We start from the raw sequence: 17,607 nt of genomic DNA, 5'->3' as shown, positions 1-17,607 counted from the left end.
CAAGAAGGGCAGGATGCAGGGTACAAAGAATGATGTTGTAGACAGCCTAACCTCAGTCCCTGGGAAGACTGTGGAGTGAATCCTGCTGGAAGTCATGTTCAAGCACATGAAAACTAAGAAGGTGATGGAAAAGCCAACATGAGTTTACCAAGGACACGCTGTGCTTGACTTGAGTAGACAGCTTTTAATGATGACTGGTTCAGTGAATGAGGGGAGGGCAGTGAATATCAATTTTTCCTTGACTTTTTCAAGGCCTTTTGCATGATCTCTCAGTATTCGTGTAGTGAAACATGGACATGGGCAAACAGACTGTGAGATGGGTGGAAAACTGTCTGTACTGTTGGGCTCAAGAGGCTGTGAGCAGTGTTAGGAACTTCAGGGGGTGGCCTGCTACTAGTGACGTTCCTCAGTTCCTGCAGCTCACGCTGTTGGCTGTCTTGTTTAACATCTCAAAATATTAATTACTCTTGTTACATCTTCAGCATGAGTCAAACATCTGAAAGATTTCTGATTGCAGCTGATATTTTACTCCAAAGGAAACTGCCATTGTTAAATAAGAAGGCCTCTACTGTTGCTTATGGTGTTTATATACCTTTTTTACTTATTACTTAAAATGTTTTTCACTGTTTGTAAGAAAGACTAAGTAGCTGTAAAGCTGCTTTTGTAAATGTAGCCAAAACAGGTATATGGGGTAACAATGTTGTGAAAAATGGTGTTACAGTACTCTGCTGCTTCCTTGAAGTATCAATGGTATGCATTTGAGAGTGTCACTTATGCCTGTTGTTAATGATTAAGTGTACTGTTTTCCTGCCTTAGATCCCTTTCACTGGGCTTGGCTTTCTCAAGCAAAAGTTCCTTTCTCTCAGGAGACCAGAGACCTAGTTCTTCCTCGCATTTCTGATATGAACTTCGTACAGGATCTTTGTGAAGATCTTTATGAGCTATTTAAGGTGACTTGAGTGCTTCTTTTTGTTGAGCGTTGCTGAAATAGAGAATACCTGTACTGGAACAGTTAGATTGCTTTTTCTTTTTATAAATTTAATTTCTGTATGTTGTGATACTGTGGTATTTTAGCTTTAACATTGGCATGATAGAAAGGTATAATTAAGAGGAAACTCTGTCACTAATGTAGCTAATCAATAGTAATCAGCTAATCTGAAAACATGACTACCTTTTGTATATCTAAGTTTCTCATAGTCAATTAAAACTAGTTCACTTTCATAACACAAATCCATGTAAAAACTCCATGTAATGTACCTGTGTGGTGTGTATATACTCAAGATACATTATTTCCCCAAGTTGCTATAATTTATTTAATGTAACTTAAAGTACTTGCATACTTTTATGTACTTAATTTTACATACATATAGTGTGAGGTTGGTACTGAAATCTTGACAATATTTAAAGTAAGTTGAACTTGTTTTAAAGATACTGATGCTGTACTACAATATTGACATGTAAAGACATGTGCTCTGAAACATCCTATAAATGTGTCAGATGTTCAAGTGAAATAATTCAGATGACCAGGATGCAAAGAAATGGAAATTTTAAACGTATGGTGAAAGTATAGCTGTAATGTCAAAAGTAGATCCTGAAACATATTTGTAAGATTTGCATTTTTGATTCAGTTTCATTCCAAGTGACTTTGGGTTATTTAAAACCAAATGAAAGTTGAAGTATTAAATCTGAAGAAGGAAGTATTCTTTTGCCAGAGTAAAGGTGAGAGAGCGGTGCAGCATTATGTGATGCTATTGAGCCTACCTGCCAATGCCCTGAAGTGGTATCCACTGATATCTTTTTATAATGTGGAATGGCCTTCATATTCACATATGTAAGCTTGCTGAAATAAATAGACCATTTTGCAGGTCATACCAAGACGATTTGTTAGTAAATATGACTGTGTATTATGAAATTGATGAATGTTCATGCTAAATGCATTTGCTATAGTAACTGCTTGTTTTCTTTAATAAAGACTGATAAAGGATTTGACAAGGCTACTTTTGAAAACCAAATGTCCGTTATGAGAGGGCAGGTAAGACTCTTTTTTTTTTTTTTTGTACTTTTATTTGTGTATTTAATTGGTCATTACTTCTCTGGTGGTTTTTTAGAGCTACAAAAACTGTCCTGTATTGAAAGACACTTGAAGATATTTTTATTTGAGAATACTAATTTTCTTTTGAGAGTTTATTTGCATATAGATGAGACAGCAGAAAGTGCATACTCATTTTTAAAAATTGCTTTTATGGAAGATTATTTTCTTAAGGTTTGGGGTTTATTGTTTTTGTGGGTGATAGAGGAGGACTTAATGCCTACATATTCCTAGAAGGTAGTTTAAAAATGAAACACTGGAGAGGAATCAGACTGGGATGGTGGTTAATTTCATTATGTTGTTAAAATAATTGTGAGTTTATTTTGGAGGATTACCTTGGTTATTGAAATACCTCTCAACAAGAAGGCAATATTAGGTAATAAAATGTTTTCATCCTAGAAAATGTCAGAACTGTACTTGGATCCAATCCAACCATTTTCAGATGAGAAATTTTATCATAATTAAGATTTGTGGGGTTTTTAACACTGACGCAAGAGAAGAGTAAGGTTGTTCTGTCTTGTTTCAGTTTTAAAATTTCAGACTAGTGTGATATTCTGGAAAATAAGCTTTAGCAAGGAACAAATTATTTAGTTTGTTGTAGGCATAAACCAGTGATTTGTAAAAATGTAAGGGAATTGGACTAGATAAATATCCTGTTTGCCCTGAATTTCTTGAAACTGACTTCTCTGTATTCATAAATCCAACATGAGTAGTTTAAAACCAGGCATTCACAATTCCTAGAGTGGTTTAAGCTGACCTTTTCTCTATAGATTTTCCTATAGGAAGTACCACCTTGTGCAAGGCTGTAACTCTGCTTAGTCAAACGTGATCCCAGTTAGCAATACTTAGGTATGGTGTCTAAAAGTCAGCAAACCTTATTTGTTAATTTGAATTACATGAGCTATTTCTGAAATAACATTTCAGAAAAGTTTACATAGTCACTGGAAAGTCACTTATGAAGTATTCATGCCTCTTAAACCATGTTAAGTACCGTTTTTGTGAGGAGACAATTGGCTACAGGGAATCTGTTGTTTAACAAAAAGCTTAAAAAATAAACTTGATCTGTGTAATTGAGAGAGATGAGCTAAGATTGTCTGAATTAATGTCCCAATATAATTGCTGCATCTGGACCCTTTCTTCACATCCTATCTCTGACCTGGATTTCAGGAGAGATTTGGCTGGGGTTTTTTTGTTTTTTGGTTTGGTTGGTTTTTGGGGTCTTTTTTGCCTCTCTTTGACTACACAAGAATGTGTTTCACTGTGAGATATGTCAGGTTTTCAGGCATGGATTTAGGGAAGAAATGCAAATAATTAGTCGTTTTTGGATGCGGTTTTGAAACACATCAGCAAATGATGCCTTTTACCACTGACTTTAGCCTTGCTTTTGATGTATGTTACAAGGGCATTATAAAAGAGTTGGATATCTAGGTCACATGATAACAGATTCATGCAGTCAAGAGCGATTTGCAGGATAGCCAAACCATCTATAAATACGTCTTTAAGAAGGAAAACTGAAATAAGTAGAAAACAATAATTTAGTGGATAAAGGCAAGGAGGCTGAAGAGAAATACAGCTTGTACATGAGTGATGAGATCTTTAAGGTATTAAAAGAGTTAAAGGCATCTTTTTGTGAAACAGGAGAAAAAATGTTGAAAAGGGTTTTAAACTCAAGATGAACTGTTCCTTCAAGACTATAGAGACTAAGCAACGTGACAACACGGATCTACAAAGTATTGCCTCAGAAGTTAGAAAATGTAAATGTCAAGTGCAGTTGCTGGAAAAGCCAAATTGCAGTAAACTATGCAAAATGCTTTTTCTGTCAGGATTCTTCAGCTATGAAAGTGCAAAATGAGCAGGGTTCAGTAATGGCACGATGAAGAAAGGCTTTGTGCAGGGGAGGGGAAAAATGGCTTAATATTAAGGATAATGCAAGTCTGTCACTGGAACTAAACTGAATATTTGCTTCAGTTTTCCTCAGGAAATCATTGAACATGGAGTAAATTATCAGGGCAGTTCATGAGCACTGAAGTTTTGGAAGGATGATAACAGACTGCTGGAAGCTGAGGGCTATTTGAATCTTAGCACTGGATTTGGTGTGGGTTAATAATGTGGCTTCATATCTTCTGATATGAAAATAACTTGTTGTAAAATTCATGGTAGATCCTAGGATAAATTCATATGCTCTTGGATTTTATTTTTTTTTTCTCTAACAATTTCCAAAACTTCAGAGAATTGCGTGAAATATTCCAGAGAAGAATAGGCAGGTGTCAGATAGTGGTGGGATGTCATAATTTTACCAAATAACTACAATAATTCTACTTGCAATAGAATGGCTTTTAAAGCTAATTTTGTTTGGCTATGCAGTCATCTACAGAACAGATTTAAGACTGACATCTGAATTTATAAGCCTGTTAGCCACAGTTGTATTTCTGCAGCTTCACCTCACCTGCTTTTACTCTTTTAGATATTAAACCTTACTCAGGCGTTAAAGGACGGAAAAAGTCCCCTTCAACTTGTGCAGATGCCACGTGTGATTGTGGAGCGAAGTAGCACTGGAGGTCAGGGCCGAATTGTTCATCTGAGTAATGCATTCACACAGACCTTTCATAGCAGGAAGCCTTTCTTTTCCTCCTGGTAGCAACAAAAATACGTGAGAAGAGTAAGTTTCTCTTAACTGTAGAAAGGTACTTCTGTGTAGAGGCTCTGCAATAATGTACTGTTTCTGCTGTATACCAAGACCTGTAGCTGCCGACACCTCCGAACTTAAATCCTAAAGACTTAAGAAATGTATTTTGAATGTAATAAAAGTTTACAATTTTTGTGTCAAAATTATGAGTTCTTATGTCAGGGAATGAGAAGAATTTGTCCATATTGTATTTTTATAGCCTAAATTAATCTATTCTGAATAAGGGAAGATACCCAGTTGGCATATGCCAAGAAATTACTTTTGAATACAACAGGAATTCTTTTTGTTTAATATAAATGAGAACCTGTACACTTAATAGTTTCTTCAATTTTCTTTTATATGGTCTTCAAAAAAAAATGTAGAATGTTATCTTTGATTGTGAAAATGGTTTTTCTTGGAGTTTCTTCCTGATATTTTAAACTGTTTGTAGATTTTCATAGGCTAGTTACTTGAAAAGTCATGCACTAAAAAAAAGTAAAAGGAAAACTGTCCTAGACAAACAAGTGAAAGCAAAGGAGAAGGGGAAGAAAATGTTCCAAGTAGTTTTTTTGCACATGGGGACCAAAAATTAGTTAAATAGTTGACTTACAGTGAAATTCAATGCAAGTAAGTACGCACAGTTCCTACTGTGACAAAATAAACTGAGCGTACGTCTCAGAGGTTGAAATTTCACCTCTAGTTTTCAGAACTTGTGTATTTAAGTACATGTGTGGAAAATTGTGATATTTCTTTATAGATCCATCACAATTGAAGAATTACACCATGTTGTTGCAGGTTTGTTTTGCCATATGCATATAAATGGGTTCATCAGTTGTCACCAAAGTGGTTCTGCACTATTAATGACAGAAGCACTGATGTGTTTGTCACAAAGCCAGTCTGCCTTCTAAATTTCTATCTAAACTCACCATTTTTTTTACTAAAAAACCCCAACTGTAGTATATAGAGCACAGAGACTTTATTATCATACCCTTAAAAATGTCCTGCTCATCTGCCAGTTGACATTTGCATTTATGTTCGAGTTAGGTGGTTTAAGACTTGATAGTCACATTTCTAGATCTGTGGCTTATGTAATATGATACTTTTTTTTTTTTTGTTACTGATTTTCTGGATGGTTGAGACTGGAAAGGGGAGGGAAAATTGCTGCTTTTATGAAACCTCCAGTACTTCTGACATTGCTGTATTTTGTAATTCTAAGCAATACTGTTGAACTCAAAAATAATAAAATGCTTGTATTTTGTATAATTTTGAGTGGGTGTAAATATCACTGTGGCATGTCAGCACTTCACTTAAGTAACTGAAACGTTTAAGCCTTAAAAGTAAAACTCCCTGTAGGTGGAGTTCAGAATAAGCTTGGGAATGACCACCTTTATAGACTTTCCATGATTGTTCTTATCCAAACTGTTTACTAAAAAAAAAATATTGTGTTTATGTACCAGACCTGCCTACGGAAGAAAATAAATGTCACAGTTGCCGAATGCCCGGGTTTTAGGCTCAGGTGTCTTGTTTGTTCCGCAGTAAGCCGGCTCGCGGTTTGGTGTCTGTACTAAGGGACGCTTTCTCCTTGGCGCCGGAGGAGGCCGCCGGCCCGGTGGGGGGCGCTGCGGCGCCGGCTGCTCCGCTCCTGCCGCCCGGCGCGGGGCGGGGGCTGCCGGGAAGGAGGCGGCAGCATGGCGGGCAGCGGCGCGGCTGCTGCGGAAGGCTCGGGCGGGCTAGCCGTTCTCGGCCCCGTGTCCGGCGCTCCCTGCTGCCCGCACGGTGAGCTGGACCGTGATGGGGCTGCTCGGGAGGGAGGGATGCGCGGGCCGTGACCGAGGTGGTCGCAGGAGCCCGGAGGCGCGGGGTTTGACACCTCTCTCAGCGGCTGTGTGGCCCGTCGCTAGCTGCTCTCTCGACTCCCCTGCGACAGAGGTTGTGTTTTCCAGCAACCATTGTTAATGTTTGAATGTGGAAGCTTGGGCCTTGGCAATGGCGGCATTGAAACAGTGTCCCGTGTGTCATCGTCTAATTACGTTTGTCCTTCAGGTCCTGCTCTTCTGTTTGTAAAAACCAGCCAAGGAAAAGAGGAAGAAAGAAGATTTTACGCTTGTTCAGCTTGTAGGGATAGAAAAGATTGTAACTTTTTCCAGTGGGAAGATGAGAAGGTAAGAGAGCACTGCTTAACGCTGATCAGGGGACTGGAGCATCTTTTTTATGAGGAAAGGCTGTGGCACCTGGGACTGTTCAACCTGGAGGAGACTGAGGGGGGGCCTCATAACATAGGTATTTAAAAGGTCAAAAAGATGGGGCAGTACTTGTTGCTGTTGTCTCCAGTGACAGGACTAGGGGTAATGAACAAAAGGTGGAACACATGAAGTTCCACTTAAGGAAAAACTTCTTTACTGTAAGGGTGACATACCGCTGGCCCAGGCTGCCCAGGGGTCTTGTGGAGTCTCTTTCTCTGGAGATTTGCAAAACCTACCTGGGCTTACTTCTGTGCAGTCTGATCTAGGTGGATCTGCTTTAGTAGGGAGTTGGGAGTAGATTAGAGGTCACTTCCAGTGCCTACTGTTCTGTGTTTCTGTGAAATATAGGGGATTTTTTTCCCCTATTTAACAGAAAATTGGAAAGAAAGAGCATATCTTCTTTTGTAAATTTGTGCCAGTTGCTGTTTTGTAAACTGGCTAATAGTTTATGTTTAGTTGAGCACTTCTGTGAGAAGAACGTATTTCGAGTACAGTTTCCAAGGAAGATTTTGTACATTTCGAGCAGAACTGGAATTTATTACTCTATTACTGAAACACTTAGGTGTTCAAGTCATAAGATTTGACAATGTTATGTAATATTGAACAAAATTGGATAGCTCTGATCCCAAGATATTCTCATCTTCTGTGATCTAAATACAAGAAATCTGGTAGATAGAGACAAACACTGGGTTATACAATGCAGTGATATGGTGGGGATCAGTGTGATGCTCAGTAGTCTCAAAATATTTGCAGTGATTTCTTTTTGTCTAAAGAACTCTGGTCAGATAATTGTAGGGTAACAAAAATGAGATTGATATATTCATAAAGAGGTTGCTATGATTTCTCTCCATTACACTTTGTGTTACTTTTTCTGTTTCCTAAATAAGTATCTTGTGTTTTGGTCATTGTCCTCAGCAGGTTGGCAGCATGGAATCTGAGTTTCTAAGTGGTTTGTAGTTGTGCTTATTACTACTGAAAAGTTGTAAAAAGAGGAAATGAGGTGGTTAATCATTTGGTTGTGTACATTTAAAAGGTGTTCCTACAGGCTGCCCAGAGGGTTTGTGGAGTCTCCTTCCTTGGAGGTCTTCAAGACCTGCCTGGACATGTTCCTATGTGACCTGATCTAGGTGAACCTGCTTCTGCAAGAGGGTTGGACTAGATGATCTCTAAAGGTTCCTTCCAACCCTTACCATTCTATGATTCTATGATTTTGAATGTCATGGTGTCTTTTGTTTTATTGACTTTTGCTGTCTCTCCTTTTAAACAAAGCAGTTCCATAATTTTTGCCCAAAACTGTTAACCTACACTATAAACGTGTTTTTTGGGAGCAAAATAGAAGACTCAGAGAAGAGCTGGCATGCTTTTAAAATAATCACACAGAAAAGACTTGGGTGATTTTTTTACTGTCCTTAGTTCTTCAGGATCAGATCATCAGAGGGGATTTCCTTCAGAGGAAACACAACTGCTGGGATGCATTAACAAAAACTATAGCCCTTTCTGTCTTCACCATAATCATGTTTTGTGTTTTTCCCTAAGTATTACATGTGGTGAAAGAATGAGATGCTTATATTTATGTTTCACAAAGTTTAAATTAACAGTGAGAGGCTCGTGTTGGTTTGCAGCACGACAGCTGTAGTCACACTTGTTCTTCTGAAACAACAGTCCAACTAATGTGATCGTATTTTTATGCAGAGTAACTAAAACATGATACCTTTGTTGCACTCTTTTTGTTTAACGTTAAGGTTTAGTGGGCTATTAATGCGAGATCCGTTTGGTTTGTAACTTTTTATATTAATAAATTTTACAGGTATCAGAAGCGAGGCTTGCAGCACGTGAAGAGTATAATAGAAGTCATCAGCCTTCTTTTACACACAGACAGAATGTGGAAAGGTATTGTTATGTATATTTCTTCATTAAACATCAAGTAATACAAGTTTAGGTATTTCGAGTGTAAAGATAATATATCAGATTCTTTTAAATATGGAAACATGACAAAGAAAAAATAAGAACTGGTTGACTGCAATGGGAAAATAGCATGAAACATCTAATTAGAGCATGATATTTCCAACCCAGGAACTGTATCTTTTGGTTTTTGTTTTATTCGTGTCCAGATCTTAAGTTACAGCTCATAATGTGCTGATGACAGATCAGTAGCAGTTTCAGTTCAACAAATTGTTCCCAACTTCAGTATGCAAAAGTAACAAGCTTAACGTTGGGAAATGAAGCAAAGCTAATACAGTAATGAATAACGTCTGAGTCCTGTGTATAAACATACAGGACTGCTTGATGATAGTCGATATGTAGTCTTCACTCTGTAATCCAGTTATTTTATGAGGACTCTTGGTTTATTTGACTGGCACAATATATGCTTTTCAAAGTGTCCTTTGGGTATTTTCTTCATAAGTATTACTTCATTTACATATAGATAGTGGAGTTTTGCAAGGGCAGCTTAAACTACATTGCCTGTTTAAATATCTGAACTCTTAAAAATAAAGAAATCTCCTTCATTGCTCCTCTTCGTATCTTTTATAGATGTTTTTGCAAAGTTTCAAAACAAAGTCTTTTGTGTTTGAAGGTTCAAGAATTTTCTTCTATTGCCATTACCAAAGAGGAGGTTTTGCCAGGAATGCCAGCAACTGCTATTGCCAGCTGAGTGGGAAAAACACTTGGATCACCAGTTCGTGTGTGATATCTCCAATGCCCAGTTAAAGAGTCCCAGTCAACTTCTCTGTCCACTGTTGAATAAAAAAACAAATGCACAGTATTTATTTACAGACAGAAGTTGCCAGTTCCTGCTGGATCTTATTATTGATTTAGGATTCAGACGAGTGCTCTCTGTTGGAACACCCAGGTATGCCAATAAGAATTGTTATACTTTCAAATAATATTTGTCTCAAAACTGTGCAACTTGGTAATATTCAAATAATCAAGGACTGCCCACTAATAAGATACTCATTACGCTTTATTTGGTCGGGATTATGCAAGCATCTAGTGGAGTGTGGCTTTGAGCTTGTAACATACAGGAGAAGACTGTAGCTGCACTGCAAATAACATGCACACACATACAAGCTTTAAGTACCCTGCTTTGTTTCTTAGAGAAGTGACAATCCTTATGTTTGGGGTTTTTTGTTCGTGGTGATCCAGTAGACTCCACTGACTCCAAGTGCAAACATCCCAATTCATATTACTCCGCTTTCTCTATCTGTTTGGTTTTAGATTTAGTAAAGTACCAGACATTCTTGCAAGATAGTACCTGAAGCCAGTGACTATGTCTTAAATTTCTTTGCTCCGATTATACTTCAGGCTTCATGAAATGATCCAGTCAAAAGCGTCACAAGAAGATTTCAGAGTTAGAAGCCTTCTGCTAGATATTGATTTCAGGTAGGTTTTGTCAAATATTTATCCATCTGAAGTGCATGTATGAAGATTGTGTTCTTACTGCTTTGCAAGATAAATTGGTGTTGGTTTTCCCTTTCCTGTCTGTGCATCTCTGTTCCCACACACATACACAGGTGATGTCCAGTTTGAGAAAAGTTATGGTGCTTAATAATTCCCAATGTTGGTATGGACTGTCAGTAATCATAATCCAAAGGTGCTGTTTTTCTTAAGGCCTTGTTTTCATTATAAATGCCTCTTAGGGCAGGTAAGAAGCTGTTTATATTTTGTTTCCTACTATTTTTAAAACTTATTTTACAGGTATTCACAGTTTTACACAGAGGATGAATTCTGCCACTACAACATGTTTAATCATTATTTTTTTGGTGGAGAGGTAAGACCAAGTATTTCTTGAGTGATTTGTGAAGAAGTACGTGTTGTTGATGCAGAATTTTGTAACAAAGTCATGGCTCATCTAGCATGAGACAAAAATAGTCAGTAGTACTGGAAATCAAAGACCAGCAGTGGCTCTGCAGTCATGCTGTTGTACTTGAGTGAAAAATAGAGTTGCCTATGTAGATAATGTTCAGGTTTTTTTCCATTCTAAAGGATGATTTTGAATGGAGTCCTGAAAAAAAAGTCTAGAATGAAATGGGAGGCAGATTTTTTTTTTAATCTATTAGAGTATTGTTTTGTATTTTTCAATTTAAAGACTGTTTGGTTGCATTGTAAACAAAGTGGTGTTCTTTTCAGTGTGTGGAAAAGTGACACCTGTAATGTCACTGTATTGCAGTGTATTCAAGGACTGGATTGCAGCACTTTTGAATATATATTGTTGTGAAAAATCTGGATTTGGAATGCAATAGATTCTAAGTAATGAAGGAGGGAACACTGCAAGATGGCAGTGAATACATAGCTCTTTCCATTTCTGTTAATAAGAGAGTTCAGATTGGATTGTTAAAATCTGAATGCTGCATTTTTATAACCAGCATGGGTTAAATTGGTTTTCAATGGGCTGAATTTTGTCATTTTAACTTTCATGTTGTTTTATAGAACAAAAGTAAAACCAGAGGGCATGAATAAAATGTATTCTGAGCCTTAACTTTAATTTCTTGCTATTAATAACATCTTTTTTTTCCAAGTCAAATTTAGTACCCTTAGGAAGGAGGCTGTCTTAGGAAGCTTGAACTGAATCTACCCCTGATACATTATCTGTGTCGGGGCACTTGCTTTCAGTGCGTCAAATCTATTTGTTTTTTTAAAATGCTACACAAGAGGAAATAACTTCCATCTTCAAAGCTGAAACTTCTATAATAATCATTGTATTGCCAAAGACAGTATTTTTATAGTTCTTGCATCTGTATTTCTGAGAATTAACCTCTGTTTCTTACAGGCTGCCCATGAAATCTGTAGGAAGTTTTTGTATGAAGACAATGGTGAAAAAGTCATTATGGTAACCGATCCCCCATTTGGAGGTTTAGTGGAGGCACTGGCTTCTAGTTTTAAAAAACTGATGGCAATGTGGAAGGAGACAGAAAAAGAAGGTAGGTATTACAGCCAAGAAGGTGGATTGAGCTGCAACATCACTGCAAGAAAAAGAACCTATTTAAAATTCTGTGGTTCTTGCTACTCGGGTGAATGTGGACACACTTATGATTTCTAAGAACTACCATATATCTGATTACTCCCCTGATACTTCTCGTGTAATAATACCCAATTCTCTAAGTCTCTCTCAAGGACTTGTACAAATTTTTTACCAATCTACTTTGCAATTAAAATGGACTTTAAAGGTCAAGAAGCTTAAGCTATCAAAACAGTACTATTTCTTGCCAGCCTAGGTGAGTGACAAGAGTTGTTAGTTAAGTGGAGCTTACAGCTCTGCATATACAAAATATGCCAAAAGTTTCTATTGCTTAAAGGAACTAGTTTCATGCCCAGCATGACATACATATACATGTTTGTGCATTCAGAATGTTTGCCATAAATTTTTCATGCTTCATGTATCTTATTTTTCTTTAACGCACATCTAAGTCTTTTCATTACTAGGTCATAACAACCAAGAGATGCCCACGTTCTGGATATTTCCATACTTCTTTGAGGCTCGTATTCTTGAATTTTTCCCAAGCTTCAGTATGATGGATTACCAGGTGTGACTGAAACTAGTGAATCTGTTAAATTTCAGTCATGCGCAACATGAACAGGAATATGAATGAAAGCACTTGGTAGCCCTTCTCTGTAAATAGACTGCCTTCTTGATCTTCAATTTTCACGGCACTGGCGGCAGTGCAGACTCTGTGGTGCTGTTCTTGTGAAGACTAGATTCTATGGTAGTCATAACTTTGTCACACTCTGACAGTTTATTACTTATCTTAAACTGGTCAGTGAATTGGCTGTTAACACATTTCTTAGGCCAGGTTTTGAGTGTGACAAAATTGCACTCATTTCAGCAGGTGTATATTGCGGAGATAAGAGGTAACTTGAAGAAGAGTGTTTTGCTTTTCCTTGAAATGCCAGTAGCTTTGTGGGTGATGCCCAACCCTGGTCAAAATAAAATAAAGGTCTTTCATCTCCAAAACTGCTGGGACCAGAGTAGAATTCCAACAATGGAAATTTTTGTAGTTTTGTTATAAATTAAGCTGGCAGTGATATAATTTGGTATCAGCTTCTCCAATATTGTATCCATTCTGTAAGTTGTTTCAGAATCTGTACATCAGTGAGCTGTGAGAGCTCAATCATGGGTATTTGTGATATTAAAGTTTTATTTTCTCATGCAACAACTCTGCATGAAGTTTGATGTAGGTGTTCCAGATAACGTATTTATGTCTTGTGGAATGCTAACTTGTGAAAGAGAATTGGAAACTCATGCTAGGAATGGACTCTGCATTCCTGTTAGTGTTCAGAGATGAGAACTTTTGTGACAAATCTCTTCAGACAGTGCTGTAAAAGCAATGCTGATGGATTTGCAACTTTGTAATTACTCTGAGACAGATTAAGATGCATGTCAGCTCTTGTACTGCCAGATAAGACCAAATGGTGTAGTTCCATTTTTTGTGCCCATGCAAAAGGGAAAAAAAAAAAAAGGTAAAATGGGATTATTGTAGTATTTGGTTTACTTTATTTCTTGAGTCTAGCGTGTTATTGTGGTTACACAAATTTAAATAAGGCAAAATACTTGCTGTGGAGTTTGTAATCCAGTTTGAGGTTAAAAGTCTTTTCTATAAAAATTAAAATGTCATAAAGGTAATATGTAAAAAGTTATGTCTGTGCTTAGCATTCAATTTAGGACTCTTTCTCTGTGGTTCTGTTTTTCTAGGTAGACTATGATAATCATGCCCTTTATAAACATGGCAAGACAGGGCGTAGACAGTCACCCGTCCGTATCTTCACAAACCTCACCCCGAGTATGATTGTTCTTCCTGTAGAAGAAGGTTATAGGTAAGATGCATTAATACTCAACTGAAAGAGTCTGTTCTTAAATAAGGCATAAAGTCTCTAAAGGACTTTGGGATGGTGCTGTTCAGTATTGTGCCTAATTTTTGGATGCCAGGCTCAAGAGTGTGTTTCTGCTGCATATTCTATAAAGAATATGCAGAAGAGCTGGGCACCTAAAAAGAAGTCTGCAGTTTCCAGTGTGGAATGATTCCTCAGCTTGTCCATAGGGAATATTGTGTATGCCTACAGGAGATCCAAGCTGTGCCTGACAATCAGCTTGTTTGAGACAATAGCAGAGTTGTAATCTGTTTTCCCAGGTTTTGCGCTATATGTCAGCGGTACGTCAGTTCTGGTAACCAGCACTGTGAGATGTGCAATGCGTGTACATCCAAAGTAAGTATTTTGACTTCATTCAGGATGGCAATTTTAGCAGTAGTCTGTAAGGTTTTCTCTGATGAAAACCTGTTCCGATACCGATTTCCTTGGGAAAACTCAAACAGTTTGGTTTTGTGGACTTACTGTCAACTTCATAGGACATCATTCATAACCTACTGGGAACTGATTTCTCTTTCTTCAATTCCTTTGTGTTGGAAAGAGGACAGGAATAAGTTAGCTACTTGCTTACACCATACCTTCATCATCTGTTGACACATACATTTCTTCTTACCTTTTTTTATGTGCTGATTTTTATGTGCTGATTTCAAAATGCAGCCATCTTGCTGCAGTTGTCATAGAGCCTGTGGACTATTTTTTCTAAGTTAGTCCTTCTTACAGAGGACCCGTTTTAACGTAGAAACAGTGTTTTTTTTAAAACAAACAAAAACCCAACCAAACAAAACCCCAAGCAATGCACTTCTTTGTCTTTCGTAGGACGGTAGACGATGGAAACATTGCATTCTTTGCAAAAAATGTGTAAAACCCTGTAAGTACAGAAAAATACTTTTCTGAGTGAAAGTACACTTACTGTTGAAGTTACAGTTCAATGAAACCGAGATTACAAACCAGAAGAGAAAAGATTTGGTAAAAGGAATAAAATGGAACTACTCAGATGACATGGGGTAAAAGGACAATCTCAGTTACATGAGTTGCCATTCGATAACTTATGTGTATTTGCCCTGTGTGGAAATGCGATAAGTACTTGCTAAGATATGCTAAATCCCATCTGTATTTGTTACAGGAAATGTAACTGTTTTGATTTGTCATAGAAGCGTTTTCTGATTTTGTAAACTTTTTCATTAGAATTTCATAAACAGTTACTAAAATGTCAGTTACTAAAATGTTTGAGAGGGCATGGTCAAATCATGATTTATACACAGGTGCAGTTGTATTTATAGCTCTGTTTAAATAGCTGAAGCAATCAGTTTTGTTACCAGTACAGAAATCACAATTTTTAAGTCCATTTTAACATCTGGACTGTTTTTCATGTTAAGATCACATTTAGAATAATAGTTCTAATGGTAAAAGAATTCAGTTCTATTGAAATAGTTACATGGTGCATCATAATGAAGAAGTACCTGTCGGCCTTCTGAAATCTGTTAAGGGACCAGAAATTATGTCCCTGTCTGTAAAACAAAAAATCCAAAACCTGGTAGTACAGCCTATATTTAAACCTTGGTTCCAGAGTGATTATTCTAAACCTTTTCAAGATTATAAATCATGTTGCTTATTTTGCAGCTTGGTTTCACTGTAACAATTGCAACTGCTGTGCTCTTCAGAACCATACTTGTGAGAAGACTGATGCTGGCTGTTTTGTTTGTGGCAAGGCAGGTCACAAACGCAGTACCTGTCCCAGTCTGTCCCGCAGCAGAACAACTTGCCAGTAAGTGTGATATTGCATTAATGTAACAAAAGACAGCATTCAGATGAGATTAGATCTTATTTCTTTCAGTATCTTTTTTATTTTTTCGAGTCCTGGTGGGATACACTCACAAGCTGGCTGATGTTTTTTTCTAAATCACTCTCCATTTTTGAACAATCATGGAGCACAGGCAAGGTGCCTGAGGACTGGAGGGAGGCCAATGTCACTTCAGTCTTCAAAAAAAGGGGAGGAGGGAGGGCCCAGGAAACTACAGGCCAGTCAGCCTCACCTCCATTCCTGGAAAGGTGATGGAGCAGCTCATTGTGGATGTCATCTCAATACACATGAAGGAAAAGATGGTTATCAGGGGGAGTCAACATGGATACACCAAGGGGAAATCCTGTTTGACCAACCTGATAACCCTCTGTGAGAGTATAACTGGCTGGCTAGATGAGGGGAGAGCAGCGGATGTCATCTACCTTGGCTTCAGCAAGGCTTTTGTCTGTGCTTCTTATAACATCCTCATAGGAAAGCTCAGTCAGTGTGGCTTGGATGAGTGGATGGTGAAGTGCATTGGCAATTGGCTGAATGACAGAACCCAGAGGGTGATGAACAACAGCATAGAGTAGAGGTGGAAGGCTACAGCCAGTGGAGTTCCACAGGGATTAGTTCTGGGGCCAGTCTTTTTCAACATCTTCATCAATGACCTGGATGAGGGTCCTGAGTGTACCCTCAGCAAGTCCCCTGATGACACCAAACTGGGAGGACTGGCTGATTCCCCAGAAGGCTGTGCTGCCATTCAGCGGGATCTTGACCAGCTTGAGAATTGGGCAGAGAGGAACCTCTCGAGGTTCAACAAGGACAGGTGCAGAGTCCTGTGTCTGAGAAGGAACAACCCAATGCACCAGTACATGCTGGGGATTGACGTGCTGGAGAGCAGCTCTGCAGAGAAAGACCTGGGAGTCCTGATTGATAATAAACTAACCATGAGCCAGCAATGTGCTCTTGTGGCCAAGAAGGCCAATGAAATCCTGGGATGCATTGAGAAAAGGGTGTCCAACTGGTTGAGGGAGGTTCTTCTCTGTTCTGCCATGGTGAGGCCTCATCTGGGGTACTGTGTCCAGTTTTGGACTCCCCAGCTCAAGAGCGACAGGGAATTTCTGGAGAGGGTCCAATGGAGGGCCACCAAGATGATCAGGGGACTGGAACATCTTCCTTATGAGGAAAAGCAGTGAGACCTGGGGATGTTCAACCTGGAGAAGAGAAGACTGAGTGACGAGAGGTAATGGTCACAAGCTGGAACAAAGAAAGTTCCACTTGAACATGAGGAAAAACTTTAGTGTGAGGGTGAGGGAGCCCTGGCACTGGTTGTCCAGAGAGGTTATGGAATCTCTCTCTGGAGGTTTTCAAAACCCGTCTGGACATGGTCTGTGCCTCTGTGACCTGATCAAGGTGGACCTGCTTTAGCCAGGGGTATTGGACTAGATGATCTTTGGATACCTCTTCCAGCCCTACCATTCTGTGATTTCCTAAGTTTCCTACATCTGTTTAAAGGTAAATGCTGAATAAGTACGTAAGTGAAAAATAATTTGTGTCAGTAAAGTGGACAAACAGTTTTGGGAAGATTAAGTGTCAAAACATTGTCAGATGAATGTTCCTTGTACTTTTTGTGACAATACTTCTGAGTTTACGTACGTACATGGACAGATTGTTTAAAATACCAGCAAATGTGTAACTATGTAATCTGATTTATTGTAATCTGTATCTTCCTTTTTTGCTTTACAGAGCTGACAAAAAGCAAAGACAGAAAACTCTCAATAGGGTAAAGATGAGGATCTGTAACCGATCAGCTATGAAGCATGCCATATTCTCCAGGAAGAAAGTAAAGAATAAGAAAAAGAAGACGTGACTTTGCTTGCTGATGTGTAGTTAGTAATTTATTTTTTTACAGCCAGCCTATGATTCCCTTTCTCAAAATGTTAATATTAACATAAAAAATAAAACC

At 38.2% G+C, this 17,607-nt stretch overlaps 2 protein-coding genes across 5 annotated transcripts in view; both read left to right on the top strand.

The window, feature by feature from the left end:
- The window catches only part of PI4K2B (phosphatidylinositol 4-kinase type 2 beta), a 21,587-nt gene extending 14,708 nt beyond the window's left edge, over positions 1-6,879 (top strand). The window contains exons 8-11 of one of the 2 annotated variants that reach the window (XM_061994243.1): positions 817-950; positions 1,973-2,032; positions 4,554-4,748; positions 6,798-6,879. In XM_061994243.1, coding sequence (XP_061850227.1) covers positions 817-950; positions 1,973-2,032; positions 4,554-4,727 — 368 coding nt within the window. In that variant the 3' untranslated portion in view covers positions 4,728-4,748; positions 6,798-6,879. Of the gene's footprint in view, positions 1-816; positions 951-1,972; positions 2,033-4,553; positions 6,259-6,797 lie in introns of those variants that run through there. The other variant, XM_061994242.1, reaches the window with a different exon arrangement.
- On the top strand, positions 6,436-17,607 carry ZCCHC4 (zinc finger CCHC-type containing 4). Of its 3 annotated transcripts, XM_061994237.1 has the most exons (13): positions 6,436-6,530; positions 6,798-6,916; positions 8,805-8,887; positions 9,573-9,848; positions 10,301-10,378; positions 10,694-10,766; positions 11,766-11,916; positions 12,419-12,519; positions 13,686-13,807; positions 14,122-14,197; positions 14,675-14,726; positions 15,479-15,623; positions 17,388-17,607. In XM_061994237.1, exons 1-13 carry the CDS (start codon positions 6,443-6,445, stop codon positions 17,509-17,511), a joined length of 1,488 nt encoding a protein of 495 aa, XP_061850221.1. In that variant the 5' UTR covers positions 6,436-6,442; the 3' UTR covers positions 17,512-17,607. The 3 variants fall into 3 exon arrangements, with proteins under 3 accessions (XP_061850221.1, XP_061850223.1, XP_061850224.1); XM_061994239.1 differs by lacking the exon at positions 14,675-14,726 and having other exon boundaries at positions 17,388-17,513; XM_061994240.1 differs by lacking the exons at positions 14,675-14,726; positions 15,479-15,623; positions 17,388-17,607 and having other exon boundaries at positions 13,690-13,807; positions 14,122-14,196.

The sequence above is a fragment of the Colius striatus genome, chromosome 3, assembly GCF_028858725.1.
Source record: "Colius striatus isolate bColStr4 chromosome 3, bColStr4.1.hap1, whole genome shotgun sequence".
NCBI lineage: Eukaryota > Metazoa > Chordata > Aves > Coliiformes > Coliidae > Colius > Colius striatus.
Note: the sequence above shows the minus strand (reverse complement) of the source record. Positions and strands in the feature narration are given on the sequence as shown.

Bases quoted from the DNA above. Each gene is read 5' to 3' on its own strand.
- ZCCHC4 (XM_061994237.1), top strand. From the start codon at position 6,443: ATGGCGGGCAGCGGCGCGGCTGCTGCGGAAGGCTCGGGCGGGCTAGCC. The intron at 6,917-8,804 runs GTAAGAGAGCAC...TAAATTTTACAG, and splicing joins TCCAGTGGGAAGATGAGAAG to GTATCAGAAGCGAGGCTTGC. The intron at 11,917-12,418 runs GTAGGTATTACA...TTTCATTACTAG, and splicing joins GAAGGAGACAGAAAAAGAAG to GTCATAACAACCAAGAGATG.